Source organism: Contarinia nasturtii, unplaced genomic scaffold (genome assembly GCF_009176525.2).
Source record: "Contarinia nasturtii isolate CC-2019 unplaced genomic scaffold, AAFC_CNas_1.1 Cnas_scaffold_187, whole genome shotgun sequence".
Taxonomy (NCBI): domain Eukaryota; kingdom Metazoa; phylum Arthropoda; class Insecta; order Diptera; family Cecidomyiidae; genus Contarinia; species Contarinia nasturtii.
This window is the reverse complement of record NW_022197544.1, coordinates 660,164-688,151: the sequence shown is the minus strand read 5'-3', so window position 1 is coordinate 688,151 and position 27,988 is coordinate 660,164. Positions and strand designations below refer to the sequence as shown.

General features: G+C 33.9%; 2 protein-coding genes across 2 annotated transcripts in view; one reads left to right on the top strand and one right to left on the bottom strand.

Moving 5' to 3' along the window:
• The first annotated feature begins 468 nt into the window (after positions 1 to 468).
• The window catches only part of LOC116352026 (ecdysone-induced protein 74EF), an 86,861-nt gene continuing 59,341 nt past the window's right edge, over positions 469 to 27,988 (top strand). Inside the window, exons 1-5 of the mRNA XM_031784219.1 lie at positions 469 to 484; positions 1,239 to 1,342; positions 24,702 to 25,520; positions 25,617 to 25,793; positions 26,664 to 27,006. Of these exons, the coding sequence (XP_031640079.1) occupies positions 25,443 to 25,520; positions 25,617 to 25,793; positions 26,664 to 27,006 (598 nt within the window). The 5' untranslated portion in view covers positions 469 to 484; positions 1,239 to 1,342; positions 24,702 to 25,442. The remainder of the gene's footprint in view (positions 485 to 1,238; positions 1,343 to 24,701; positions 25,521 to 25,616; positions 25,794 to 26,663; positions 27,007 to 27,988) is intronic.
• Positions 22,617 to 24,304, bottom strand: LOC116352027 (U7 snRNA-associated Sm-like protein LSm11). The gene is made up of 4 exons (XM_031784221.1): positions 23,866 to 24,304; positions 23,641 to 23,731; positions 23,408 to 23,532; positions 22,617 to 23,286 (listed from the first exon to the last, which is right to left on the bottom strand). Exons 1-4 carry the CDS (start codon positions 24,076 to 24,078, stop codon positions 22,915 to 22,917), a joined length of 801 nt encoding a protein of 266 aa, XP_031640081.1. The 5' UTR covers positions 24,079 to 24,304; the 3' UTR covers positions 22,617 to 22,914.

The window sequence follows — 27,988 nt, the reverse complement described above, 5'->3', positions numbered from 1 at the left end:
AAGAATGACGGAACGAGAGAGAGAGAGATCATAAAATATACCGTGTATTGGTTTCCACTACCGAGCTTTTTCTTGTTGCTTTTGCCCGTGTTGTTGCGGTGTGTTTTTTTTCTCTTCTCTCGTCTGTATGTTCATTTCTCTCCTTAACATTGTTTTGATTTATACTTTGGTGAAGTTCGTATTTACACCGACACCGCCACACAGGCACACACGTTTTGATTGCCTGAGTTGATATTGTATGTGAATCGAAACGCTACAGCCGCCGCCACCGCCGCCGCTGTTCACGTCGCTGCTGTTGTTGTTGCCGTAGTCGTCATCACTGTTCGGCGGCGATGTTCGATAATTTGCTTATATGTTTTTGTGTGAAATTTGCGAAAAACACAACTCAAATATATCAGTCAGTCACTGACATCTGATACATTAAAACGTATTACGAACGGTTTGCGCGCGCACGCTTATATTTTTACATGTGACAAAACAAGCGGTAGTTTTTTTTCTTTCGCTTTTCGGTTTCGTTCATTTCAGTTTATAATTTGAAAAAAAAACGATTTTTTTTCTGTTCGTTTCGAATTCTTCTATTTTTAATTTCGTCAACATTATCCTATTGCTTTTCATTCATCTCAATTTGTAAAATTAAAAAAAAAAAAAAACTAAAATTATTGCGAATCAATTGAAGTATTTTTCATTTTCGGCGACAGTGTTGTTAAACACCAGAAGCAAACTGTTTTGATTGGTTTTGTTTGAATCGTAGATAGAAAAATAATCGACGATTAAAAAAAGACGTCGTTACGTGAAAAAAAAATTCGTGATTTTTGAGGTTTTTCAATCGGAAAAATCTCTCTAACGGAAAACCAAAAAAAAAAACAAAGTTTTACAGTGTTTAAGTTTATGCGAATGAAAAATCGAAATTCAAATAATATGTGAAATATGTTGTTACCAATTTACGCATGGATATTTTGATGGATTTGATTGACCGAGGCATTTGAGAATATATATATAATTTTTTTTTTCAAAGAAAAAAAAGTAAACAGTGTTCGAATTTGACAATGAACAAAAGACGAAAGATTTGTGCATAGTTTGATATTGACAAATGCCACGATCGGTCTGTGGAGTGACAGATATGACACGAAAAGAAAAAAAAGATTAAACAATGAATTGAATGATATATGAAATGATATTACAGTGATTATTAATATCTGTGTTTCATTTTTTTGTGTAATTGACAAACATTTTAACAGTCTGAACAACAAGCAATACTGTGGATTATATTTTTGTAATTGTTCTCAACTAAAAATTGATTTTTAATGGATACGCGATTTTTTATGCATCACACTCTAAAATGGTAAGCGAACATATTATCATATAAATGCGATTGAAAGGCACTTGACTAAGAAAATAATTTTCCCGACATTTGATTCAATTTTGTGCGAATGACTGAAAGATCACTGATCAATGAACGATCAATTTTGGGCACTTTATTTTGGATTTTTTTCATCATTTGCTTTTTTTAAATTTTAAATTACTTCTAAAGTCCTTCAAAATGTGTGCTGAATCAATGAGAGTCATTCAAAAGAGAGAAAGAGAAAAAAAGACAAAGAATTTGTAGAGAAATGCGTCTTAATAAATGTGTGCAAAAATATTTGAAAATAATACGAAAAAAGGAAAAAAATGATATGAATTTAGATTCAATCGGATCAAAAGAAAGCATCAATGCCAATGTTTACGAAATTGTTTGTTTCAATTCCGGACCCATACATATTCAACTCGTTCGTTCGTACATTCATTCATCAGGGATCCTGATCATTCATAGCATGCGTTGAAACGGACAACAACAATCAAATACTATATAATACAAACTGTATAATTTGTATGTGTTGGATGCATTAGCACACAAACCGAACGAGAGACACTTACGAGAAATGGGCAGTCGCTGTATGTGTGTGTATAAGAGCAAAAAAAGGTCGGCGCGTATCCTTGCGCTTAGCTTAAATTCAAGCGGCAAGGCAATTGTATTTAGACTCATTACATGTTTTTTTTTATTTCTCAATATTATTATCTGTTATTTATTCATATTCAAATTATATCAGTTAATAATCTAATTTGGACATTTAAGTCTAATCCAAACTAAACAAAAAAAAACATCACACTATTTCACCGAAAAATTTCATAAAATTCGGTTTTTTCGGACGAAAAAAAAATTAATCATCACTTTGGTGTTTTGTTTTTGTCCATTTCATAAAAATAGGTCTCTCCAATTCGAATCAATAACACAAACATCAAAAGAATGTTATTGAAAACAAAATCAAAACCTCACCAAAACAAATAAAACACAAATCGGAAAAAATCGGTACAAATGCCGTCCATAATATGGGGTCAGTTATGCAAAAACACAATTCGCAAAACTTCCTGAAATGAATGAATGCATTTCAAAAAAAAATCTTTGTACACGATTTCGGCGTATTTCAACCATCTCTTCTACATTTATCGTATGCAATTTCGTCATTGCTTCATTTTAATGTGTTTCATATTTTTATTTAAGAAAAATAAACTATTCACTATTTTTTGGGCGTATGTTTACTCGTTCGAATGACCGAAATCTAATTAAATCGCCAAAAAAAACGAGAATGAAATAAAATAAATTCAAATGAAAATAAATGGTGACACTTTATGTTTTTATCGACAAATTATTTTTGTGTAAATGAATTCATGCCAATGTGAAAGTAAGCGCACACGAACTGAAAGAAAGAGACACGAATATGCGAACTGCAATGTGCAATGTACACATAAAATTTGATGAAAAATAAATAGAAACTAATAACTACAGCAAATAATCAAAAAATGAAAAGAAAACCTTCGCCATATTTACATTGCAATCGAATTGATTCGAATCGAGAAAGAGAAAGATAGAGATAGTGAGAGCGAGAGAGAGGAAGCCAGTGAGCGAGAATAAAACTGATTCGGATATTTCTCGCGCTTCATATTTCCCCAATGGAGTGAGAGAATGCGCTCGCGCCTCAATTAAATGGCCACTATGAGACTAATATAGCTCCAAGTGCAATACAAAAATAAAAGTAAATAAAAAACTACGTAGATTGATAATGACCTTACACAATTCTGATATAATATTTCCGCAATTGCACACGTCAGCTGTGTATTGAATCACTTTACGTGCAATACACACAACACTTGCATAGAGAGCGAATAAATACGCACAAACACATGGGCGATCGAACGAGCCGTGAATCACATTGCCGTTTTTTTTTTCGCTTCTTTTCATTTTATTTCAATAATAACCGCAAATACTCAGGCAAATATTATTTATACATATAAATATGTGCTTAGTATAGAAATGAACATGATAAGACTCTTTTAACTAGTTAAGTGCTGCTATAGGTGTTGTTGTTGTTTTCTTGAATTCGTTGTAAACTGCATCAGAACAACAAATCGATATGTACGTATGAAAACTTTTGAACTTGAACGAAACATAATCAAGTTCTCGAAATAAAATGCAAAAAAAGGAGAGAGAGAGAGAGAGAGAAACAAAAAAAAATGTCGAAGGTGCTATATTTGATCCAACAAAAGCCGAAAATTTGTTGTCCCATGGAATCCGGTACAAGTGAATGAGAAACACGTGAATTTATGTAAGCGACACGGAATATATATAAATTCCGAAAGGTTTTTCCAAATTGCTTGTTGTTTTCTTCTTCTTTCTATTCGTTCGATTCGAAAAATGATGTTAGCTATTTAATCTATATCAATTTCAGCGCATTTCTAGTCTATATGTGTATGCGTATATGTGCAATGCACAAATCTTGTCCATGGAAGATGTTTACAGTTATCTTTTCTAAAATGCATTGTTCCTTTGGCTCCACATGCTTAAACTGCACTCGGCGCTCATATACACGAACGAATAAAAGCCTCGAGCACTTTGAATGCATCAACAATGTGAGAGAGTGAGAGAGAAAGAACAAGCACACAAAAAAAGAGTCACAACAAACGCATACAATATGTTAATTTGATTATAGATTTTATTGCGTGGGTATCGGTGCAACACATTCTATGTGTCTCTCTAGTAACTGTGAATAACATGAAAGTGTTTGAAAAATATAAATAAAATGAACAAAAAAAAGCAATACACGCGAGAGAGCAAAAAAGAATAGAAACTAAATCGAATAAAGTAATAAACATGCAATAACAGCGAACAAGAGTGAGAGAGAGAGAAAGAGAAATATTATTGACTTAAACTTCATCAATGTAATTTGCATGATAATGAATTCTACGTTCTAGGTCATATTTTCTTTGGCGTGCAGTCTATCACACTATATACACTCGGTTTGTGTATTTAGTTTATTTTCTACGATAGTTTTTTTTTCTTCTCCTCTCTTGTCGTCTCTGTCTCACCTACTCTGTATTCGCGCACGTTCGGACAGTATTTACATTTATTTCCTAAATCATTTGTAGGTAATTATAGAGGTATAAGAACAATACCACCATGCTCTCTCTATCTCTCTATGCCATTTACTCGTTCTCTCGCTCGCTCTCACACTTTTTGCACATTGTATTCCGTCGTTTAATTTTTTGAACGTTATCTGGCTCGTCATTTTTTCAATTTTACATTGAAGTATCCGATTAACAAGCCCTTGTCTCTTTTCATTTTGCGACGTTTGTCGTTGCTGCTTTTTTTCTTTGATTTTCTCTCTCTCTCTCTGTTGTTTTGATTGTTTTATTCGGTTGTTCATCAGATCAACAATAGTCATTTCAAATCTCTATTATCAAAATTAATAGAGTGACTTTTCGGGGCGGGGATGAATCGCGGAACTGATTTTGTTTAAATAAATTTTCTTAACAAACGAAAAGTTTTCATGAAGAAAGTGTTTGTGCATTCACTAAAACGAGGACACAAATGATTTGTATACAAAAAAGAAAATTTGTATGCCGAAATTCATTATGCCCAGACTTGGGTGATTATTTTTAGATGAGAGATTTATTACACAATTTGAAACTGACTATATGTGAAACACATTGTGATCATTTATTCAGTCAATTTTCTAACACTGTTTCTCTCTTGTGGTTGTGTATGAGTCGGGTAAAAAATGGCGAGAATGTCGATTTTAATTACAACATACATACAACTGTACATATAAACCGCCTATTAACGAAATTCAAATTTTTCCACGCACACAAACTCTGCATGCATTAACTGCATTTTCGGAATGCCTTGCCAACTCATTTCTGTTTTTCTTCAGCATTGGCACTCTTCGTATGATACAAACGACTATATATCTTCGAAAAAATATATATATATCGGAGACAGAAGGGAACATTTTTTTTCTATTATGTGGCTATCTTTAAATTTAAATGTATTTGATGACAAAAACTAGCACATTTTGATCGATTATCAGCAAAAATTAAACGAAAATTTAATGAAAACCGGCTCAATTGACCAGACAAATGACGACTGCATATTATATTGAATATTTCTGTGCGCAGCTCATTTCACAAAATCATACATCATCATCATACATACGTATACACCGCAAATGCGAATGAACGGTGTACTTGAAAATAAAAAAGCTTCATTTAACGATATTGAATATAATCGTGAAGGTTATTCAAAGCTTCGTGTATATCTACGCTATTTCATGTGTATGAAATTGTTTTTTTGCGAAATATTTGCATACATTTCACCGAAAAATACAACTTCCGATTTTGAAATTTATTATGATGACTCAGGTGAATGGACGACGGGGAAAATTGAAGAAATGGAGATAGGGAATGGATAATAGGCAAATTTAAATCGATTTTTGGTCGTTTTCTGTTTTCAACATTTCTCGGCATCAATACTGAAACAAATGGGCCTAATTCAATGCGCCCAAATCAATAACGTTTGACGTGCGCAGTGTTCTCGCACTTGTTACACTATCGGTCAATGCAAATGCATCACTTTGCATGTTTCCATTAATTAATATTTTGAATCAAATTGAAGCTTTTGCATGATGTTTCTTCCTTTTCTCCCCTTTATTTTCCGTAATATAGAAAATAGAGGTATTTATTTTTATGCATGCATATTATTGTAATTCATGGGCTTAGTCACTGACCTAAGACAAGCACAAATTGTTGAAATGAGTGTGAAGAGCACACAAAGCATACTAGCCAATTAGTTTGTTAGTAACGTTCAAAGTCTTCTGGATTCACAATATGACACGATCTTTGCTACTAGGACGCAATCAGCAGTTATGATTCCTCTTTATCTTCGTTTCAAACCAATCGATGATGAATTTCACTTCGGTGTGCTGCTCACACTTCATTTTGCAACATTTTCGGATGACAAATAGATGCCTCGTTGATGGTTTTTTTTGTTCTTTTCTGTATGATCGGTTGCGGTTTTTGTTCTCTGAATTTTGTAACGCGAACTTTAACGGTGCCGCTTAGAAAAGATTGTGAGTGATTTGGTTATCCTGTTTTTGTGCAGCTAGAAGAAACAGTGGACGTAACCCAATTTTATCGGTTATATTTAGAAAACTATTCAAACATCTTTCGATCATTAACCTCTGCAGTATTTTAAAGCGCATACACACATACATACAATGCAAAAAACGAGACACAATTTTTAACTTTCTCATTTTCGGACCGGGCAGTATACAATGCTGATGACGATGATGATGCACGCAACGGTAGAACTACAGTTTTTTCTCTTTCACACTCAATAACATTAAACATATGTACGAGTGTGTATAAATAGACATGTAGCAGATACAATTTATTAGACATGTGAATCCTGAACGAAAAACTTCATTTATTGTAAATAATACACAATTTTTGCTATTTAAGGGGGCTATTTCACAACCGCTTTTGTTTGTTTATCGTTCAAGTTTTAAAAAAGAACCACCCAAAGGATACGTGTGTAATTTATTTGTGATATAAATGTCAACAAAGGATATATGCGTACATTTAAAATTCAATTCACACTTGCCCACAACGCGCAAACAAAGTAAGGAAGTGAACATTAATTGAAAATAGACGCAAAATAAAGTTTCAATGTTTTTGTCGTTGCCGCTGTCGTCGCCGTCGTTGTTTTTCTATTTTTGTACGATTAGGAACGCCATTTAAATAATTTGAAGAAGCAAAAAAAATAAAATAACGTGTCATCATATGTGCATGTGTAAATGTTGCATTGCTCTGAATCATATCGAATACGCAGCAATATAGATTCGAATGGCATTTGACAATTATTGACATTTTCCGAATCACACATCCACAAAATATGGATACCATCTATTTTGTCTGAAAAAAAAAACCATTGTCATTCAGAATTTTTGTGTGTGCTTGAACGAAAACACCAACAGCAAAAAATAATTTCATAATTTTTCGTATTATGTGTATATGCTTGTATGTAACCAGGGAGTAGAAAAAAGAATCATGACAGGGCATGAACACAATTATAATTAACCCTGATCTTGTTCTTATCAGCACAACGATGTATAACTCCAAAACCTAGAGCTTACAACTAGTAGTATAGTCTTGCTATCATCATATTAGTTGTTTGTAGAATTATTCAAATGCGCACACGATTGGCATGTTGTTGTTGATTTTTTCTTTTATTTTCTGTTTCTATTTCTCTCTTCATAGAAGTTTACGCACACAACCATCCATATTGAATCAAATGTATATTATAGATGTTGCACTATTACGTTTCGACTGTAATCGCGAGTGGTGTATTGTTGATATTGTCCGTGCCTTTAAAACACAACGTGTGCCTATGAGCTTGAAATTTTATAAGCTGTACTCAATGACGTTTGGTCGTTGTAGTTGTGTAAGCACTAGCGATTCTGTATTTGTGCATGTTTGTGGAGACCGATCTACAGAGAACGACGAGATATGATCGAATACACAGCAAAACCGAAACACAAAAAAAAAAAATGTACACACAACAAATATCGTCGACTAAATAGACATGCAATATAACCTGACCGTAATAATTTTTTTCGTAACCCTGGCCTGCTATTGAAGATCTCTATTATTTGACACTGATGTTAGTTTGTAACTGTATGCCCGTGTTTGCTTATACAACACACGTGTGTATACTTTTTTCTATATTATCTAAGCTGCTTGCTTATCGTATGTGCATATCGTGCCTTCTCTCTTTCGTTCATTCGTTTACTCGCTAAATATTTGTTTTGCCGAACGTTTATGCATTCTATTGAATTGTGCTTTTGAACACACACTCACGCCAGATCAAGAGACGAGAGAAAAAAAAACAGCAACGGCCTGCACAATAACTGTACCCTGTTGCTTTTTAAGAATTCAAGTTCAGTTTTGTTCAATGTATGAATTTAAGGAAGCGTTTCAAGCGCAAATAAATATATATATATTATATATATATTAAACAAATCGAATGATTGTATACGACTGACGCGGCGTATCATTAGAATGCACCGTACTAAAGTGTATGAAAAGGAGATAATATGAAAAAAATGTGTTTTGTTTTTATTCGTCACGATCAATTCAAGTGCCATATCGTTTCTAATTCAATGCCAAATGTATATGTGTTCTTGTATCAAGATTTATTCATCCTTATGCAAGAAAGCCAATAATGCGATCATGATAAGTTGTCGTCCAAAAAATTCGAAGAGGTCACCATTTTCATTATTATAAACCAGATAGAGACATCGATCAGCTTTTCATTGGGTCTTCGATTTCATAATATGTTTGAATTTTTTTTTGTTCGTCTCTTCTTTTTTTTACACCGGTTTTGTCGTATACCTAATTGGTATTACCTATTTATAAATCATGAACAAGGTCATATTGTTAATTTTCTTCATTTGTGGATAATGAACGGGTCATCGTGCGCCGTTCGGTACAATTATGGACCGATTTGGTGTGGATTCATCGTCTCCATTCTTTTATTTATCGCTATAGTTTTGATTCTCTTCGTTAGTTTTTCAATATTTTCGCTCCTTTCTTCGCAAAACGACCTACAAATCAGCATCCATTTGGAGTAATCACAAACACATCTTTGCGAACTGTTATCGGTCTATAATAGTGGAGAGCGAAAAAAATAATTATATTAATTTTTGTATTTCACCTCCAAAAAAAAAGCGCTCCGCAGTCAAATTAGCGAGGTCACATTCTGTATCAGTATATTGAAAGGAAATTTTTTTTCCTCTGGTTATTGTATTAGAAACATTTTGTTTGTGGTAGCAATGCCAAAGGCCATAACATTTTTTTAAAAGTCTATCGGCACACTTCAATGAACCGTGTCGTTTTTTTCTTCTTCATAATTCATCGTTCAATATTGATAAGAATGAGCGTAAAATTCCGGAGCTATGAAACAGAAGAAAATAGACTATGAGAAACAATCATGATCGTCAATTATAATGATTCCCTTATATTACTTTTTTTCATAACCACACGCGGCTTTGTGTCGCAATAATTTTGTTTCTACGAAAAGTGTCTGCAACGTGCGTTCAGTGCCAGTAACGTTTTGATAAAAAAAGAAGATAAACACGAAGTAAAATACGGCACGTATAGGAAACGATGATAAATTTGTTCTTTGTCGTCTCTTTGGATTTTAATGTGGTATGCGTTCTCTTTTTATCGTCTTCAGAGCTGTTGTTTACATCTACTTTGCATCTATTCTACTCACAATTCTTTTAATAATATTTTTTTGTTGTTGATCATTGTTGCTCTTCTGTCACTCACTTCTTTTTGTTGTAATTGTCATTCTGTTGCCATAAACCAATGAAGAATAAGACGAAAGGGAGCGAGCAAGCGAGAGAGTAAGAGAGAGAGAGACTGACAGACAAATGAGCGCAACAACAAATATAAATGCGGCTACCGCTTTTACAACTACAACAACGACGTTTATCGAATGTGTGTCAAGGTCGCACTGAAACACATACACAGTGTATTTACTCGCATCAACAGCGAACGAACGAACGTACGAAAAAAAAATCGCTGTCTGTATTTGGAATAACAGGGAAATGAAATGCGAAAAAAATGTCAAGTTGTACGTTGGTGCGTTGAATACCGCACTGTTGTGTGTAGCGTGCGCATTCTGTATGTTCTGGGTATTCGACATTTTTTTTTGTTGTTGTTGTTGTACAAAAGTCGATGTATAGCAAATGAGTATTGTGAGAGAAAAAAAAAGTGTTATTTTCACAGCCACATGTATTTGTACTCATTTATGCTGTCTATAGAATCGGCGACTGTTTTTTTCAATGATAAAATATTGAAATGATTATGTGTGTTGCATGAGAGTCCACACTCCACAGTCTATACGATATGATTTGTTCTTTTTTTTGTCATTGTCGTCGTCGTCGTGGTTGTTGTTTGCGTTTCAAGTTTAAAGTTCGTCCCATGGATTTTCACCTTATTTAAAACTAGAAAATAGTACTAACCACAAATTTGGTTGCTTTTTTGTCTATATTATCATGACACACAATAGACGACTGTGTACCACTTGTTCGCATGTATATGTGCACTTTGATGAAGGTTTGTTTCCATTGCATAAACGTTACGCTGCTTTTCAGACCCAACAAGTGTCTGTGTAGTGTCTATATGTATGTGAATGAAGTGCGAAAATGGAGAGAATGCTAATTTTACTTCAAGCAATATTTGGACAACACGTCTGTTACATTACCATATGAACAATATATTTTCGGTATCGTATTGGTGATCGTCGGTAAGCGCACCTTGACGAATTTATTCAGTTTTTTTTTGTTTCTTATTGCGGCTGTTGTAAATGGAAAACTAGGCTGGTCGTTGATCTGCTACACGATCTTGAACATTGAGCATTGAATATGTACGAAAAATAATGCCACTGTGCTCTTATCATTTTCACCTTCAACCATTCATATATATATATATATTTTTTTTGGATTTCAATTACATTGAGTAAAACAAAAAATATATTTAGCGAACAATTTTCGTGGTCAAGGCTTTGAATTTTCAACAACCTCTTACAGTTCATCATCATTATAATCGTCGATATATATGTTAGGGTTATTTTGAATGACACTGAATGTGCTCGGATAGATTTGAATTTATAATTTTACTCTTCGATTTGGTATGTGAATTTGCTGCTTGGTTTTGATTTCGTTTCACATTTACAATATTGGAGAGTTTTCTAAGTTCTGGAAAATTCCAATCGCTCTAATGTATTTGAAGTTTTGTGGTAACACTATTCCAGAGTAACGAAGGGTTTAAATTGACTAAATGGACTGTGATCTGTATCGAGATTATCGGTTACTGCTAGCTTTTAATTTTCGCCGATTTAAAAAAATAAAAATGTCAAAAATGCCCAAAATTAAATAATTTTCCAATAAGGTCAACAAAGATCTCTTCGCAACATATTCAAACTTTCATTCAACAAAAAACCCAGATTTATATCAATACAAGTTTATGTGATGAAATAGTCCTTAGAATGGGTTACAGAAACTGCAGACTATATCTTTGGCAAATTCAAATCGAGAAAAATTCTAAACGAAAATATAGAATAAAAAAAGAACATTCACATAAATTCAAAAACAAATTAACTAAATAATGAGTGTATTTCAATCTCTGGATGTGTGTGATAAGTCTAGTCGCATTTATAATATGTTTTTTAATCATTTTTTTTTTTCATTCGAATTTAACAACAAATTTAATAAATAATAATGTTACTTTTCAAAAAGCTACTTCGTTATCTGCAAATAAAAACACATTTTTTTCTTGCAAATCATTCAAATCTAAGTTTATACGTCAATTGAAACCGATGAATTTCTAAAAATAATAAAATTGTATGTTTAAGAGAAAAATGAAACTGAACAGAGTTATTAAGACGGTTTTTGAATTTATATCGAATACTTTGTATTATTGCATTAAAACTTCGGCCAGTGAAATATGATCGTTGCTTTGGTTGTGTGGCTCAAATGTTTAAAGTCCATGCATGATTGAATTAATTGACTATCGTGATCATTTATCAAACAATAGTATATTTTAATCCGAATGTACCACGTACTTCCAGACTGGAAGTTGCTAGCTTCCAACTGTTTTTTATTTGAAAAACAGCAACTATTGTAAAAAAATACTTATCTTATATCTGTAAATAGCATGACTTACGTAACGCGCAGTTAAGACATATATGTGAGTGTGTTTACAAAGCAAAGCAGTCATGACAGTGCGCTGTGTGATAAAATACAAATGCCAATGTCCCTGACAATTGTAATTTCCATCGATGTTTATGTGTACGAACAACCGTGCGTACATTCATCGTTGTGTGCGTGTGGCTAAAGCAATATTATGGAATTCATCTATTAATTTCCGCACTTCCGCATTTCATTTTACAACTCGTATTTATATGTAGGTATAAAAATAATATACAAATATGTTCGTGTCCAAGAAGAGTGCAATACGCTTGTTGCAAATACGTTGTTGCGAATGAGATGGGAAGTACATGGATAACTTGGTGATAAATATAATTGATAATAAATAGCAGACGCCACAACAGCTTTGTGTCTCGGAGATATAACTCGTCACAACTTGTTTTTTTCTTTTAATTTATCTGCTGCCGTTGTTGCGTATACCTTTTATTCTCTCTTTACATGTTCATCGGATTGTACTGAGGTTTTGCTTTGTCATTCACTCTTTCTCAATCAAGCCATTTTCCCGGTTGCTCGGTTCGCCACCGTACAATAATCGTTTTCCATACACTTGCATTACGGAACAAGTAGTTAATAATGCAATTAAGGGTGTAAACTACTTATGATACAAATAACATGCTTACATGTATGCAATTGAAACTTTCTTTCATTTTTCCAATCCTCAAATGCGTGAAAAGTGATTTGAATTCTTGTATGATGCGAAGAAAAAAAAAATACATTTCCGACTTATCTTTTCTACATTTATTTTTCTCTCTTTCGTATTGAATTTGACGTTGGCCAATCTTTTCGTTCTGATTTTAATGTTCAATGCGAATGACCAAAAGCGATATTCTTATGAATTTAATCCAACCTTCACTTCTTCCAAAACCATATCACAGCAAAGAGCAGAGAAGAAGAAAAGGACTGACCAGAAGATATAACCATGAACGAAAAAAAAACCATTTGACCTCAAAATCGTACACGTATTTTCATTCCGGTCATTCTGGTTCGATATCGCATGGACCACGATATACCACACGAATTTTAAAAAAAACCTTGATCAATGTGCTTATACATTTTGTTTTTTAAATGAGAATATCATCAATTCCGATATCGGAAGTATTTCGAAGTGAACAAGTTATCACTTCAACTTTGATTTTGGGCAAACCAAGTGCTGCAAATGAAATGACCATACAACAACAACAACAAGATGAAAAATATTCAAAACAAATGGAACGTGAGTTTCATTTTTAGTGTGTATAGTTTTTTTGTTTGTGGCGCCGGTTCTTAAATTTTTGGAGCAAAATAACACGAGCAAATGTTAGGCTATAGCATTGACAAGTGGCTGCAGTCAAAAACCGGCGATAAACAGCAAAATAAACAATCGAAATCATGATTCAATCGTTTCACACACACAAATCATAGACGAACGTAAAACAGAAAAGAAGTGAGAGGGATCATGTGTGCACCAAATCAAAGTTGTTTCTTCTATTTTTGCAAACCAAATGACTTATCTAATTCAAGGTTTTTTCTTAGTCAACCGAAAAAAAAAAATGCATAATCGCAACACAAAATCTTATACAAATTTTTTGATCGTTTCAATTGGTTTGCCAAAATCTAAAACCAAACTTAACAATGTTACTATCAAGGTCAATGTTTTTTTCTTCTTTTCATTTTCGTTGGTTTGAGCAAAAGTGATAGAGAGAGATAATGGCATGCTGTAGTGATTTTTTTTTCTTCAATTTCTTGAAAATAACAAACTGGTAAAAACATGAATAACGTTTGACCTTGTGTGGGTATGGTGGCCAAAAGGTAAATGTAGTGGGTAAATGACAAAACCGTCTTCGGGCGTAGTAGCGGTGGTGGCAGTAGCCATGTTATGAACTCAAAAAACTGATGCACCTTAATCTCATACCGTATGAACTCGCCTGAATTTAAAACAAGTAATCATACAGAATATGTGTAAAAATGCAAGTTCTTTTTTTCACACAAAATTTTACGCACATCTGGGCAGCGATGAAAGCAAATTGATCACGTAAGGAAGTAAAATTCGTAACCTTTTCGAAAAACGAAGAAAAAAAAACACACGCAGAAATCTTGTTTCAATTTTCACAGCGCAGATGCCAAATGGGATGGCTATATGTGCACGTATTTTTTAACACCATATATGTGGTCATTCAAAAATCAATGCGTACATACATGGCGTATGTGTGTGCATTTGTATTGGCGAAAAAGTTAAGGTCGTCACGCTCAGACCTTGATCATTAATGAGATAAAAAACAAAACTTTACATATTCTCTCAGAATATATCGTTTTAACAACCAGAAACGATCTTTTTTGGTAGCATACACAAACACACACACGAACGATTACACGTACGTTTCATAATAAGTGCGCACGGTTACGAATTCATTGTTTTCATTATTATTTAACACTTAAAAAGTGTTAAATCAAAACGAGTACAAATGTATGTGTTGTGGCGACGGCGGCGACCGCTGCCGATGATGATGATAACAAAGCACTAAAAGAAGAAAGGGAAAAATCACCGAAAAGTTCAATGTCGATGATACACTTTAAATAAATTGTCTTAAAAACTGTGTGTGTGTGAGCGAATTTTCATTATACATTTTATTCACATACATAAATCACACACCGGACCGGACATATGAAGATGAATGTTTCACTGGTATATGAAACAGCGAGAAATCAAAATACACGCATTTTTTCTAAAAGTCCTTGCTTTGTTCCGTGGCTTCAAGACAAGTCATTGATTTGGTTTGACCGTCAAAATGATCGACGTAATAGAAAACTATACGGTGTACGCATATTTATGCGTGATCACAAAATTGCGGGTAAATTTATTCAAGCACTCACTTATATTCAATAAGTACGCGTCATCGATGTTTTCGATTGTTTGTGTTCATATGATGAGTAATACTTTTGAGAAAATCTTGAATGCTTTCATAAAAGAGTTACATCGTTGACATAAAATAAGTTTTCAAGGTTTATGGCTCAATAAAAACCAAGCCATTTGACCAAAATAGATTGATTTTATTGATTGACAGCATATTTTGTTTTGGTTAATCACCAAAACATTATCGATTATCTTATCAAAAATACAATCGAATAGGCCAAATCAATTCGTCTTTCATTAGAACAGAAATGAAATGAATCTATATTTATAGTGAAGCAAGTCATTCATTGGAATGTTGTGCGCATTTTTCGTTTGTCGCCGATTAGTTTTCGGCCAGTGAGAGCACCAAGCGATGAGCACAATTTATTTTTTTGTTCCAATTTTTCTCTTTCTAAATCTCCGAGATCATTGTGTTGTGAGGTGTCGCATAATTTTTTATAATCATAAATATGCGCTATTTTTGAATTTTGCGCTAAAAATATCGTGCACAACATCGAATGGCAGTGCCGACAGCACAACCGTAGCAATGACGATACTGGTCGCGCTAATGAGCGAAATATAAAATGTATAGTATATGTCATCATCAGCTAATGCAAATCAAAGTTCGGACTATTGACTCTGTTGGACACACGAGCCCAAATGCCAACAACAAAACATAGCTCACAACCCATACATGCGACAAAAATAATCTCTATTTCGCTCTCGCAGTCACCCAAAAAATGAACACAACAGTTCAATACATATATTCAAAGCATAATCTAAATGTGTTCATTGACCTATGAAGTATGAGCGGCATATAAGTGAATGTCTGTGGCCATAAAACAATACAACATCTTTCGCTCTTTCTCTCGCAATGTGGTAATACAAATAAAAAAACGCGAAATAAATTCGTACAATTCGTATTCAAGTAGATTGGTTTAAACCGTGCAGTGCAGTGTGTTGCATACATTTGCATTGAGTGATCACCAGTCGCTGTCCGACAACAACGACTACGACGACGACGATGATGATGATGATGATGATGATATCAACGACGGTCGAGAAAAAGAGAAAGAGAGTGTGATCACCAAAGATCATTTCTCTCTCATTTGGGGCTGGTTGTAAGTACTCGATTGCTTGTGCGCGCGTGTATTCAAATTTATATTTTGCTTCGGCCAAAAGTTCATTGTAAGTGTGTGCAATTTTTATTGGTCTGGAACCGTATTGTGAGCTCCAAGTCAAATATTTGGTTTTCAATTTCAAACAGATTGATTTACCAATGTATTCGCAAATTCACAGCTCACGGAGCGCTATTCAATCTGCTTGCCATGTCGATGCTGTTTTGTATTTTTGTTTCTTATCAATTTTGCTATTCAACAATTTTTTACTCGCACCGCCGTTATATACACACACAGAGAGAGAGATACACGCTCACCCATGTTCGTACTCCAACCGAAATTGAAAATGAAATTCCTCATTTTTCTGCGTGTGTGTGTGTGCCTTGAAGAAGAAAAAAAACTGCGCGGTGTGTATTGTATTTGATTTTTCAATTTCCTACTCTTGCTTTTCTCTCTCTCTCTCTTTCTGTCTCGCTGACTCTCGATCAGATTTACCTGTGCAAACGAATGTGCATGCAACTCAACAACAATGTGCTCAAATATATTCATCTATATATGAACATTGAAAAGGTAAATAACCTCTTTCGACCTAGCGCAACATACAACTTCAATCATATTTGAAAATAAACAAAAACAAAATTCACTATACGTATTCAGTGTCTTACGACTACACGAGAAACCTTCTCTCTACCATATATTCTCTTAGCAAGCAAGCACTCGAGCGCTCACTCTGTCTTTTACTCGTTTTCTCTTTGTCGCGCACCGATCACATTTCACATTGGCTCTCACCTCTCAGTAAAAATACATTCTCGCACAGTTTGTGTAAGTGCGCGCAAGCGATACGAAACTAAAAAAAAAACACACACACGAACGAGAGAGAAAATGATTTGCTTTCCGGCTCTTTTTCTCAGTCCTCACTACTTTTTCCGCACACACAGATTCCGCAAGCGCTCTTCGTTTTCGATGTGCAACATCAAAACCGATTTGTTTTTCGTACAAAATTGCATTTCATTTGGCGACATTGGGGCCCTCTATTCCACAATGGAACTTTCACTGTTCGAACAAAAAAAGAAGAAGATTGGTTGGATATTTTGGTTCACAGGATTCGGTATTAATATAGAGTGTGAAATATTCGAAATTCCCACCGAGCCCACTTTTGAAATGGGAAAAACAATTTACACAATGCTTCCGATTTATTCATTCAGCGATTTCATTTTTTTTCTTTCAAACCATCAATACACGATCGCAAATGAAATGATTGGAATGCAAACAAAACGTACGAACTTAATACAATTATTGCATAAATGATCTGACAGGAAATTTTATGGCATTCTGTGTAAAAATATGGCAAAGAAAATATAATTGCATGTTCAATGTTCATACAATGTGATAATCGTCCTCATTATACATCATTAACAGATCATCACTAATTGTATTCATATTCAATTGATCTTTTTCCCCTTTCTTTTTCGTCGGTCTCGAGACCAATTTCTTTATATTCAATTTATGGCCGCAATTTTTAGTATCTCAACTTGATTTAGAATGAATAATTTAGTTTAATCATTATTTTCGAAAAGTTTTTAAGATCGAAAATATTTCAACATAAAAAAAAGGATTTTCTTGTCAAATCGTCGTTAGTAATTAAATCTTCCTCGATCTATATGTCAACAAATGTGACGATGACATTTAAAATAATTTAAAACAAACTATTTCATAAGATTAACCGCGCTCATATTTCAAAGACGGTGGTAACGTTCGACTTGTAGATCCATAATGAGATTTGAGAGACTTATGATTGGTACTTTAATAAATCACATTCGCGGACATATTGAACGACCGCATGTGCCCGTTCGCCAAATCAATATTACCTTCGACAAAGGTCACATCGCATAATTTGCATGAATCACATGTATACAAAAGGCGACGGTCCACAGTAAGTGCATTAGTGTGTGTGTCCACGAAATTGAAAAATTTGAAAAGGTAGCGATCCTTGAAGCGACCACTGCACTGCGCCTTACTAAACATTGAATGTTAAATCATTTTTTTTATCTCATTTATATTTGCTGTAACGTATCAAGAGTTTATTGTCCTTTTTTGCGTAACAAGTACAGCAATGCTCATTGTGCACACACGAATCTTGACCATTGTCATCCAATACTAATAATAAAAAAAAGCGCTGACGATGACAACGTTGAAAATAAATATCGAAAATCACCGTTCATAAACAAGTAGTTTAGCCGGGTCCATGCGCGTTCATTCGCCAGCGTTCGAAATGAACGTGCAAACAACAAAACCAGCGACAACAGATTTTTCAAAGCAGATTGGGCACAGCGTATTTGCAAATAAATATAATCCATTTGGTGCATATAAAACTGCATTTCGCTGTATTTTCACTGAGAAAGCATGAGATAGTTCAAATGGCTGCAATATTGTTGTTCTTGTTAATTTTTTTTTTCTTTCTTTCGAATTAACATAACAAAAAATGCACAGATAAAAGTGTGGTTTTGTTTATTTTTATTTGTTCGTTCAGAGTGGTGTTGTTGTTATTTTTCGGTGTGCACATAAAACAAAAGCGGTGCAATAGCAGCGACGCTGAAAATTGCAATAACAGCAACCATGCTCACTATCACCCATTGGAAGTAAAATGCATTTGCTCCGCAGTGTATAGATTCACGTAGTGTGTGTATTGTGTGCATTGGAAAAGCTAATAACTCGATGATGGGAGAAGGCCAATGACCGTTAGTTTTCTGTGCGTGTTTTTTTTTCTATTATATTTTGTATTTTTTTTCTTTACAATTTTGTTCGTGCATAATATACTTGGCGGTGTTTTGTTGTTGTTGCATTGCTCTCTTGTGTCGTTTTTCCTTCCACTTCTTCTTCTTCATTTTCCTTCCTCATAATTTTTGTCTTCGTCTCTCTAATGCTTCTGTCTTTCTTTATCGAATCTCATTTTCGAATCGATTTTCGCTGTCTCTGTCTCCAATCTTCGTGCACCGTTTTTTTTTTCATTCTCTTTCTGTTTTATCATTTGTTTTAGTTATCCACCGATTCGCAATAGAAATACATAACATTTACGCGTTTGCATGAATGCATTTCATTCAAATTCACTTAATATTGTGAGAAAGGACGTGCACGACATACAGTAACTATGCTTACCAGTTGTCGCTTAGATAAATGTTCAATTTATTAGATTTTTATCTCGTTGGACATACTATTTCTTCTGTTACTTTGAGGTCGCTTTTTTTATGAAAAAAAAAACTGTATTTATCACATTGGCGAAACCAACAATAAAAGCCATCATCGATGGAAAACAACGGCAATCACATTGTAACAAATTCAAATTGGCCAAAAGCTGTAGCAACTGAAATGCATCCACATGCATCCACTTAGCGTGTGTGAGAGAAAGAGAGAAAAGACAGCATCGAAACACTTTCACTTCAACCAGAACTTTACGGGTTTTGTTTGGCACATTGGTTTTTTTAACGCAAATTAAGCATTTAACAACAACAAAGAAGAAAACCACACGAATGAATAATAGCATAATCGGGCGAAATATAGTTGTACCAATCCAGTAAAATATAAAAGACAACAGCAGCAGCAACAACAGCTATAGCACGGCACACACAAACAACATGGAAATGCATACCATTTATATTATAGAGAGGTGCATCCAGCGTGTGGATGCAGATCATATACACATATTATATGTATTGCGGTGCAGTTTGCCGCTGTTGTTGTTGCTGTTTTTTTTTTCGTTTCGAATAGGCGGCAAATAACACATTTAATTTATTGTATTTTGTGTGTGCATTAGTGTGAACATTTTCAACTATAGTGAAAGTTGTTTTTTGTGCTCAGCTTGATGTTGTTTGTTGCTATTGCCGCTGCAGTCGTTTTGTTTTTGTTTTTTTTAAACAAAAAAGAAGCTTCGGACAAATTTTGTGCATTTTACTGTTATGGAATGCAATTCTTCTTTTTCATTGGTCACACAATGATTCCTCGGACAAATTCGATGCGAGATTTTGAAAATTAAAGGGTGAATTGCAAACCACCCTCACAATTGATCATAATCGTATTACAGCACACTCAGCAAACTCATTCATTATGCACACTTTATTCGTGGCGGTATCACAATGCACATTAAAGAAGAAGCAGCTACAAAAATAATAAACATTTAAAAACAAATTAAATAATTATTAATTGAATGCATTTCTTTTACTTCGTCTTCACTTTCAAATTGGCAAAGCTATGAAACGTTAAAGCAATGAAGAAAACGAAGAAGATAAGAGAAAAAAAGAGGGGGAGAAGGTGAAGGCATTGCAGTGTAAAGAAAAAAAAAATCCAAAACACATTGTTTATTGCTCGTGCTTTTCCTATTACGAAACTCCACATAGTTCAAACATTTTGTAATTCAATGGCAAGTACATGCGGAATTGGAATAACCATTTTGTGCATACACACTCTGCACGACCAGAAATGCAATCTTGCCACAGTATATTCACACATTTGCGCTCACGCTCGCGCCCTCGCTCGATCACCATCAGCGCAGAGAAACAGACACACATACATACGAAGAGCAAGCGGGAAAGAAAGATAGAAAAGCACTCACAACAAATGCCAAGTGGAGGCACACACACATATATACACACCAATTTAGACAGTCGGCTGTTTGTTGTTTGAGGTATCATGTGATTGAAATTGAAAATGAAAAGTAAAAGTTCGTTGAACGTTTGGTTAAATCATATGCTCCAATAGAGAAAAAATTACGCAAATTTTCGTGTAATATTGGTGTATTATGGGTATAGCAAGTTCTTCAAATGAAGAGATATAAATGGTGATAACAAAAGTACAGAGATGACTATTATTGTTGGTCATCTCGCTTTCTTTTGCAAATTATTTGCCATTTGGGCAATAATTCAAAATGTTTATGTTTGAAATCAAACGGATTTTTGTTTTGTTTACCGTTATAAATGAGACAACCCCCAGCGAAAGTGTATGCACATCACAGCGCATGACTTTTTTTTTAAAGCCGGCAGTAACAAATGCACATTGATTAGAATGGTACGGGTACAAAAAAGACAGACAACAAAATAAAAACCAGTAATCGAAATGCAGATATTAATTACACTCATCACTACTCATATATTGACGACAATTATGCGACAATTAAGATTGCGTCGTGTTATTGTTACATTGTCATATGTTTCTCTTGCTCGTACATTTCTCAGCGCAATGTGTCTGTTGCATGTACGATCTCTAATGCGGAAAACAAATATTAGGCTCACACACACACACATGCGCTTGCTGCTGCAATAATGCCAGAGAAAAGAAAAAACCTCAAGCAGCGGTGCGCATATCATTATCATCATTCAGTCAGTTTTTTGGCTGATTATTGCAATTTCTCTCCATTTTCTTTTCGTTTTCGTGCTCGAAAATGAATTGTTTGACACGGAGAGAAAAGTGGCAATTCGGGAAATCAATTGGCACGAGTGCCTTTGTGATAATTACCAATGTTAATCTTTTCCAACTTTCAAATGAGATTTTTGGTGTCGACGGCAGCGGCAGCAGCAGCAACAGCGTAACATTGATGCGAAAATCCAAATTATTATTCAATCGTGTGAAAAAATGCAAAATATTTTTCTTCCATGCGATACGAAATGTAGAGAGAAAGAGAAAGAAATATAAATAAAAACACAACCATCGAAGGTTGTTCAATGTTTTCTGCGATTATTTCCGTTTTTCTTCTATTTTTCAATAGAAATAAAACAACAACATGAAAGTTTAATAGCAATTAGCCGAATGCGTTATTAGTCGAAACCATAGAGCGATTTGATATGCGTGGTTTCAATTAAAGTTCAATGCAGCTCCGTTTATTTGTTTTCCAACTATGCGATCTACACTTATAAAAACATAAAACCGCCTTTTGATGCTGATGAGGTGCACACTCGACACTGTGATTTGAGTTTCGCTATTGAACAGTATAAACAATTGTGCATAATGTTTGTTCAGCTTTTTTTTTCACTCTCGATCACATTGAATAATGTTACCGTTTACATTAGCGCTGAAATGACATGTGCCGCTACACTTGAAAAAACAAAAAAAGCATATACTCATATTAAACTGACCCCGGACGCACATTTTACATCACCATCTATAATTGTAGCATGAGAACGATTTGAAAGTTAAACAATAACTAAACATTCAAGGCAATTCGCATCATAATAGAGTGAAAATGCACTATGAATGAATGAGAATGAAGATCATGTCATACACACACACATTCACTCACGCAGGCTCGATCGCCGTTGCGTGTTGATTTAAAATGTGCGTGAAGAATGTTTGGATTACAAAAAAAATATTAACCGTTCGACAAAAAAATGCTGCGCTCAAATCTCGTGCGATGTTGAATCAAATAGGAAGTATTAAAATGTAAACCAAAACAGAAATCCTGTCACTTTTTTTCAGCAATGTGAATTCTGTCAAAAATATATTCAAAACACTATTCATTTTATTCATTTCTTTTAAAGAAGCTATAAAAATACAACAATTTATTTGTTCATTTTTCATTCTTAATCTATTCAAATTGGCAGCGACGAAAAATATCTATATTTTTTACACTTTTCTACATAGCACATTTTAATTTCTAGTCTAACCTTGATGAATTTATTATATGCGAGCGAACGCAAAAAAACAACAACAGCTTACAATGTAAACAATGTTTATTTGTTTGTTTGGTTTCGCTTCTTCTCTTTCTCTCCCGCTCTCGAATTCGAGAGCCACTTAATTACTTTGGGGTTGTGTTTTTAGTTCCGTTTCCGGTTTCATTGTCTCTGTCTAAGATGATAGTGGCAATTTGCTCACCACGAATCAATAATTTTGAAACATTTCGTGAGCATTCCACTTGTTTTCGATTGACGGATTTGACATTTAGCGCGGGCAATGTAATCTTCAGACAACGTAATCGTTGTAAACATGTTGCCAATTGTGTCTCATCATTATCGCCATCATTCGATATAACTGCTTTCGATGAGTAATGGTATTTCTTACGTTTCCACACTTCAAATACATCGATTAACACGATGTTCCAATGCTTATCAAATGCTTCGATGAAACCAGTCACATATCCATTTATGGCTATTGCATTTCGTGTGAATATCTGAATACAAAAAAAATTACACCACAAAAATTATACATGAAAATACAGAAAAACCATCAAAATTGCAGAAAATCATTGATTCTCTGTGTGATTTAAACGAAAAAAAAAATTATGATCAAACCTTTATGCGTTTTCTTTGATCTTTCCATTGCTTCAGCATATTTGTTGGGCCAGTGGTGTCTTCGCTCATTTTTAACAACAAATTTCGCGTGTAACGAACACTTTTTCCTCTTCCTTTGACCATTTCTACATGTTAACACCAAAATTTGATTGAAATTTGAGTGAAAAACGAAAAAAAGAAACAAAAATATTGATCGGAAAAATGAACGAATTTGAATTAGTAATTGCACAAACCTTGATGTGGTAAAAATCGTCGTTTGTGTAGTTCAATTTCTTGACGATATGAAATCGGTGGTATTTTTGGCGCTGCATGCTGTTTTGTTGACTGTAAAATATGAAAACAAATATACGCTTTGCAAAACAGAACATAAAACCAATAAAATTTAACAAATTTTGCATTCAATTTGTTTTAATTGATTTATTTGTTTTTATTCTGTAATTTATGCCAAATATACTTACTGATGGTCCGCCGGACTCTTGTTTTCTCATTTCAGATTCATATTGAGCGACATTATTGTACTGTGGTGCGTCTTTGATGGGAATTTGGATTTCGGGCGACAATAGTGCCTTTAATGGATTGAAAAATTCACTACGAATATCCAATTCCGGGTCGATATTTTCAATTTTCATTTCATCACTTGAGCTAGATGACATCTCTTTTGATTCACTCATTCCTCATGAAATTGGTTATCGTTTTTCTTTTTGATTTGATTTCGGCAAACACTCTCAGTCTGACACACGCTCACGAAACATTTTACAACATGAACTATATGGTTGATTATTTACAAAACATATTCAAAAAAAAATGCAGTGAAACTGGAAATAGTAAAGATTGGAACAGTTATAAACTGAAATCTATAAATTTCGATATATACATTCAACAGTTCAAGTTGTTTATTCATTTCTGTCATCAAATCATCAAAATTGACATTTTAAACGTCACTACAATGTTCCGTTCAATTCATGTCATTTTTGGCGCTGATAATTTCTAATCACGCGCCAAATCCAAAATTACCATTTAAGCGACATTCAACTGCATTTTTCATTCACTGTTCATTTTCAACGATTCATTCCGAAACATTCAATGTTTTTACTTTATGTTAAATCTGATATCTGATATTCGTATGAAAGAAACTGTGTAGCATAACTTTCGGCGTATACTTTTTGTATATATAAATTGTAAAGACGTTGAATGTTTTGAATGTTTTTTGACGATTAAAATATTTCTCAAATGCTTTGTACCTTTTTTATTTTTTACTAATATTTTTTTCTGTTTTCTCTTTTTTTTTGCACAGAAAATGTCACCAATAAAAATTGTTTATGAAATTGACAACAGATTTATTACGTGATCCATCCAGCAACTGAATTCAGAGTCAAACAAAAAAAAACGTCTTTTCGTTAAGTTAACCATTAGGTTTAAGCACCATTTGATACCAGAAAACATCCTAAATTCTCCTTCGAAATTTACCCAAAATTTGATCATTTGCTTCCTTCAAAATTTAATTCCTATTCAAAATTCTCTATACGAAAAACAAGTCAATCACTTATAAAACATCAAAAAGTTCGATGAGAAAAAAAGTTTGGAGAAAATATAGTGAAAGCTTCAATATATGAAGGGAAAGAAGCTTTTGAAACTTGAGTTGTGAAAAAAAGAGGTGCCTTAACATTTTATAAAACCTGAACATTTGAATATAAGAAAAAGCGCCTTTGCTTAGACTAAAAAAAAATCGTTAAACTTCCACCATTGAAAGAAATGCACAAACTGTGATCTTAAGTGAATACGCCGCAAAGTTTTGAACTTAGTTTAGTATCGCATTTAAATCGAGCTTTTTTCTTTCTTTTTTTTTTAAACTGGTGTTGTGAAAACGTTTAAGTGTATAGTTATCGCATAAAGACTGAATTGGCTGCATAACGCGCCTGAACTCATCTCTATAAATTCGAATTTAAACATAAGTTTTTTCGCGCACCGTTTACATCATTTTAATACGCTGGCAGCATCGAAGACAACGCTACGAGGTGGCGGTGCCACAACGGGAATGCCATTTATTGACGATACACTGCTTTGGTGTCCGGATAACGATGGCCGAATGGTGGACATTTCCGCATGCTTACAGGTATGTTATCATTTCACCTCTCCACTATTCCCATTTGAACTATTCATGGAAGTTCAATTGAGTTCATGTTTGCCATGCCATTTAATATCTTTATAGGATGCCACCGGAGTGAATGTTACCAATAATCAAAACCAAGAAATTCCGGGTAGCTCATGTGACCTAAGTTCATTGGATCCACTATGTAATGATTCAGAGGAAATTTTGCGTCAGCTCGTTGAGAATCCATTCGATGTGGACTCATTTTTTACCGATTTCAACGGTGCTGACGTTAAGGTAAGAATGAGATTTGGTTGTGCAAATATGAGCTTATGTTTTGTATTTGAATTGAGTTGTGCGAAATCCATCTAAAAGCTACCTTTAGCTTTGGCTTATATGAAAAGCGCCTGTATATAGACTTGATTGTTCAAGTTACATTCATTGAAGCCGCAAAAAACTGTAAATAGAGGTCGGCACCGGTGCCAAGCTTCCGCTTTGTCACATGTTTGATTCGAAATTTTCACTGAAACAGGATTTTTCGACGCAAGAAAAGTGACTTTGTTGAATGTGGGTTTTTGATTAAAATTGACAGAAGATTGACAAAATTTACATGAGATATTGAATCTGATTGATTATTTAATATTTCCCGAATTGAGTGGAAAGAAATAAACAGATTATTTTTCTTTAGTCTGCGTATTTCTTTCCACTCAATTCATTACGGCCATGCACCAACAAAAAACGTACAAATAAACATTTCCATCAATTCCGTTCATATTTTTTTTATTTATTGAAAAATTCGAAAATTAAATTTTTGGTGTGATTTAACACATTCAATTGTACATTGGAAATAAATTCTGTATCTCATTTGCTTGTTTGAAAATATATAAAAACAAATTCGTGGGATTTCCACATGCATACAAACGTGCTTTGATTCAATACTGTTTTTCAAAATTCATAATTCATTTATGAGACTCATGACATGAGTCATTTAAATTTAGCTTAAAATAATGCAATTGAGAGTTTGTGTATGTAGAAGCGGAACGCAAAAGTAAACTATTCAGTTCAGCTATTTATAACCGATTTTATTTTGCTTCAGAATCATTTATTTTTGCTCTGTGCGTTTCTCTAATCGTTTCCGTCTTTGATTGCGATGTTTTTTTTTTACAGGAGGAAAACAATAACAATAATAATTTACCGAATCAACATGCAGTTAATGATGATGATTATAATAATGATAACACAACACAATTATTGCAAAATTTAACTGCATCACAAAATACTGCCCATCAAAATGATACCAATGACAGCTTATTGGCATTGGCCGTTGCATTACGTTCAGCGGCAAATATATCACCATCGGATCATCAGCAAAATCTTCGACACCTTGCAATCAATCGAAATTTTACCGCCACCACTTCACAATCAATTATTGACAAATTACATACACCAAGCATTAGCGATTTAGACAGTTTAGCAGTTAATCGCCCACACAAACCACCCGATCTAAAAGGTGAGTCTTCTAATGTTAATTTTCATCTTTTTTGCTGCCTTAATTTATGTAAATATATACATAGTAGGAGGGAAACCAAAACATAATCGATCCAAGACTAGTACTTCCTAGGAGTTGACACAATTTGCATTTACGTTGACATTTGAATATTTGTTGAATAACGATTTGAATTTGTTCGAAGTTGAAACCAAATTTATAAAATGGATGAAAACCATTCTCGATTAAGAAAATTTTGCAGAAAAAAACCAAAAAAAAAAGTCTTTAGAAAAATTTATCGGTGACATTTTCTTCGAAGCATTTTCGCTTTGAATCATTTTGCTGGAAAATGTCATACAGAAAATCGGCCATATGGCAAAAAAAAAAAATAATAAATTTCAATGTTCAATTGCATTAACGGCAATTGCAGGTTCTAAAATTGACATGTCACCAATTTCGATTTGCTTAGGAGAAGCAAAAAAAAAGTGTGAGTTGAACAAACATCAACATCAGTCAAAGCTAGAATCATATAGAAAAAAAGACAAACCAAACGACATGACATTCACGTTGAATCTGATTCACTGCAACGAGTTCTTTTCATGTTGGGCAAATACATTCGTTCAAACGTTTTTTTTCGTTTACTTTGTCTTCTTATTCAACTTAAATTACATAGGCATGATTGTAGTTGCTCTTACGTATGCGCTTCTATGACCTAACATTCAGACTTGGGCATCAATCGATTCAACATTTGATGAACTGAAATTGCATTCGCATCTAATTTCAAACGAAATCGAAATGAAAATGAAAGTGAAACGAACATTTCCCATCTGTTCAAACAGAGGCTGTGGGTGTGTATTCATTTTGATTTACACTCGCATATACACAATAACAAAAACAAAAGCTCGATAAGCTGTCCCCATCTCTTTCAAATTATATACCTATAATGTTATCTACACTATGTGACTCACTTAGATGTGTGTTTGCGCGTTAGCAGATGCTAATGACA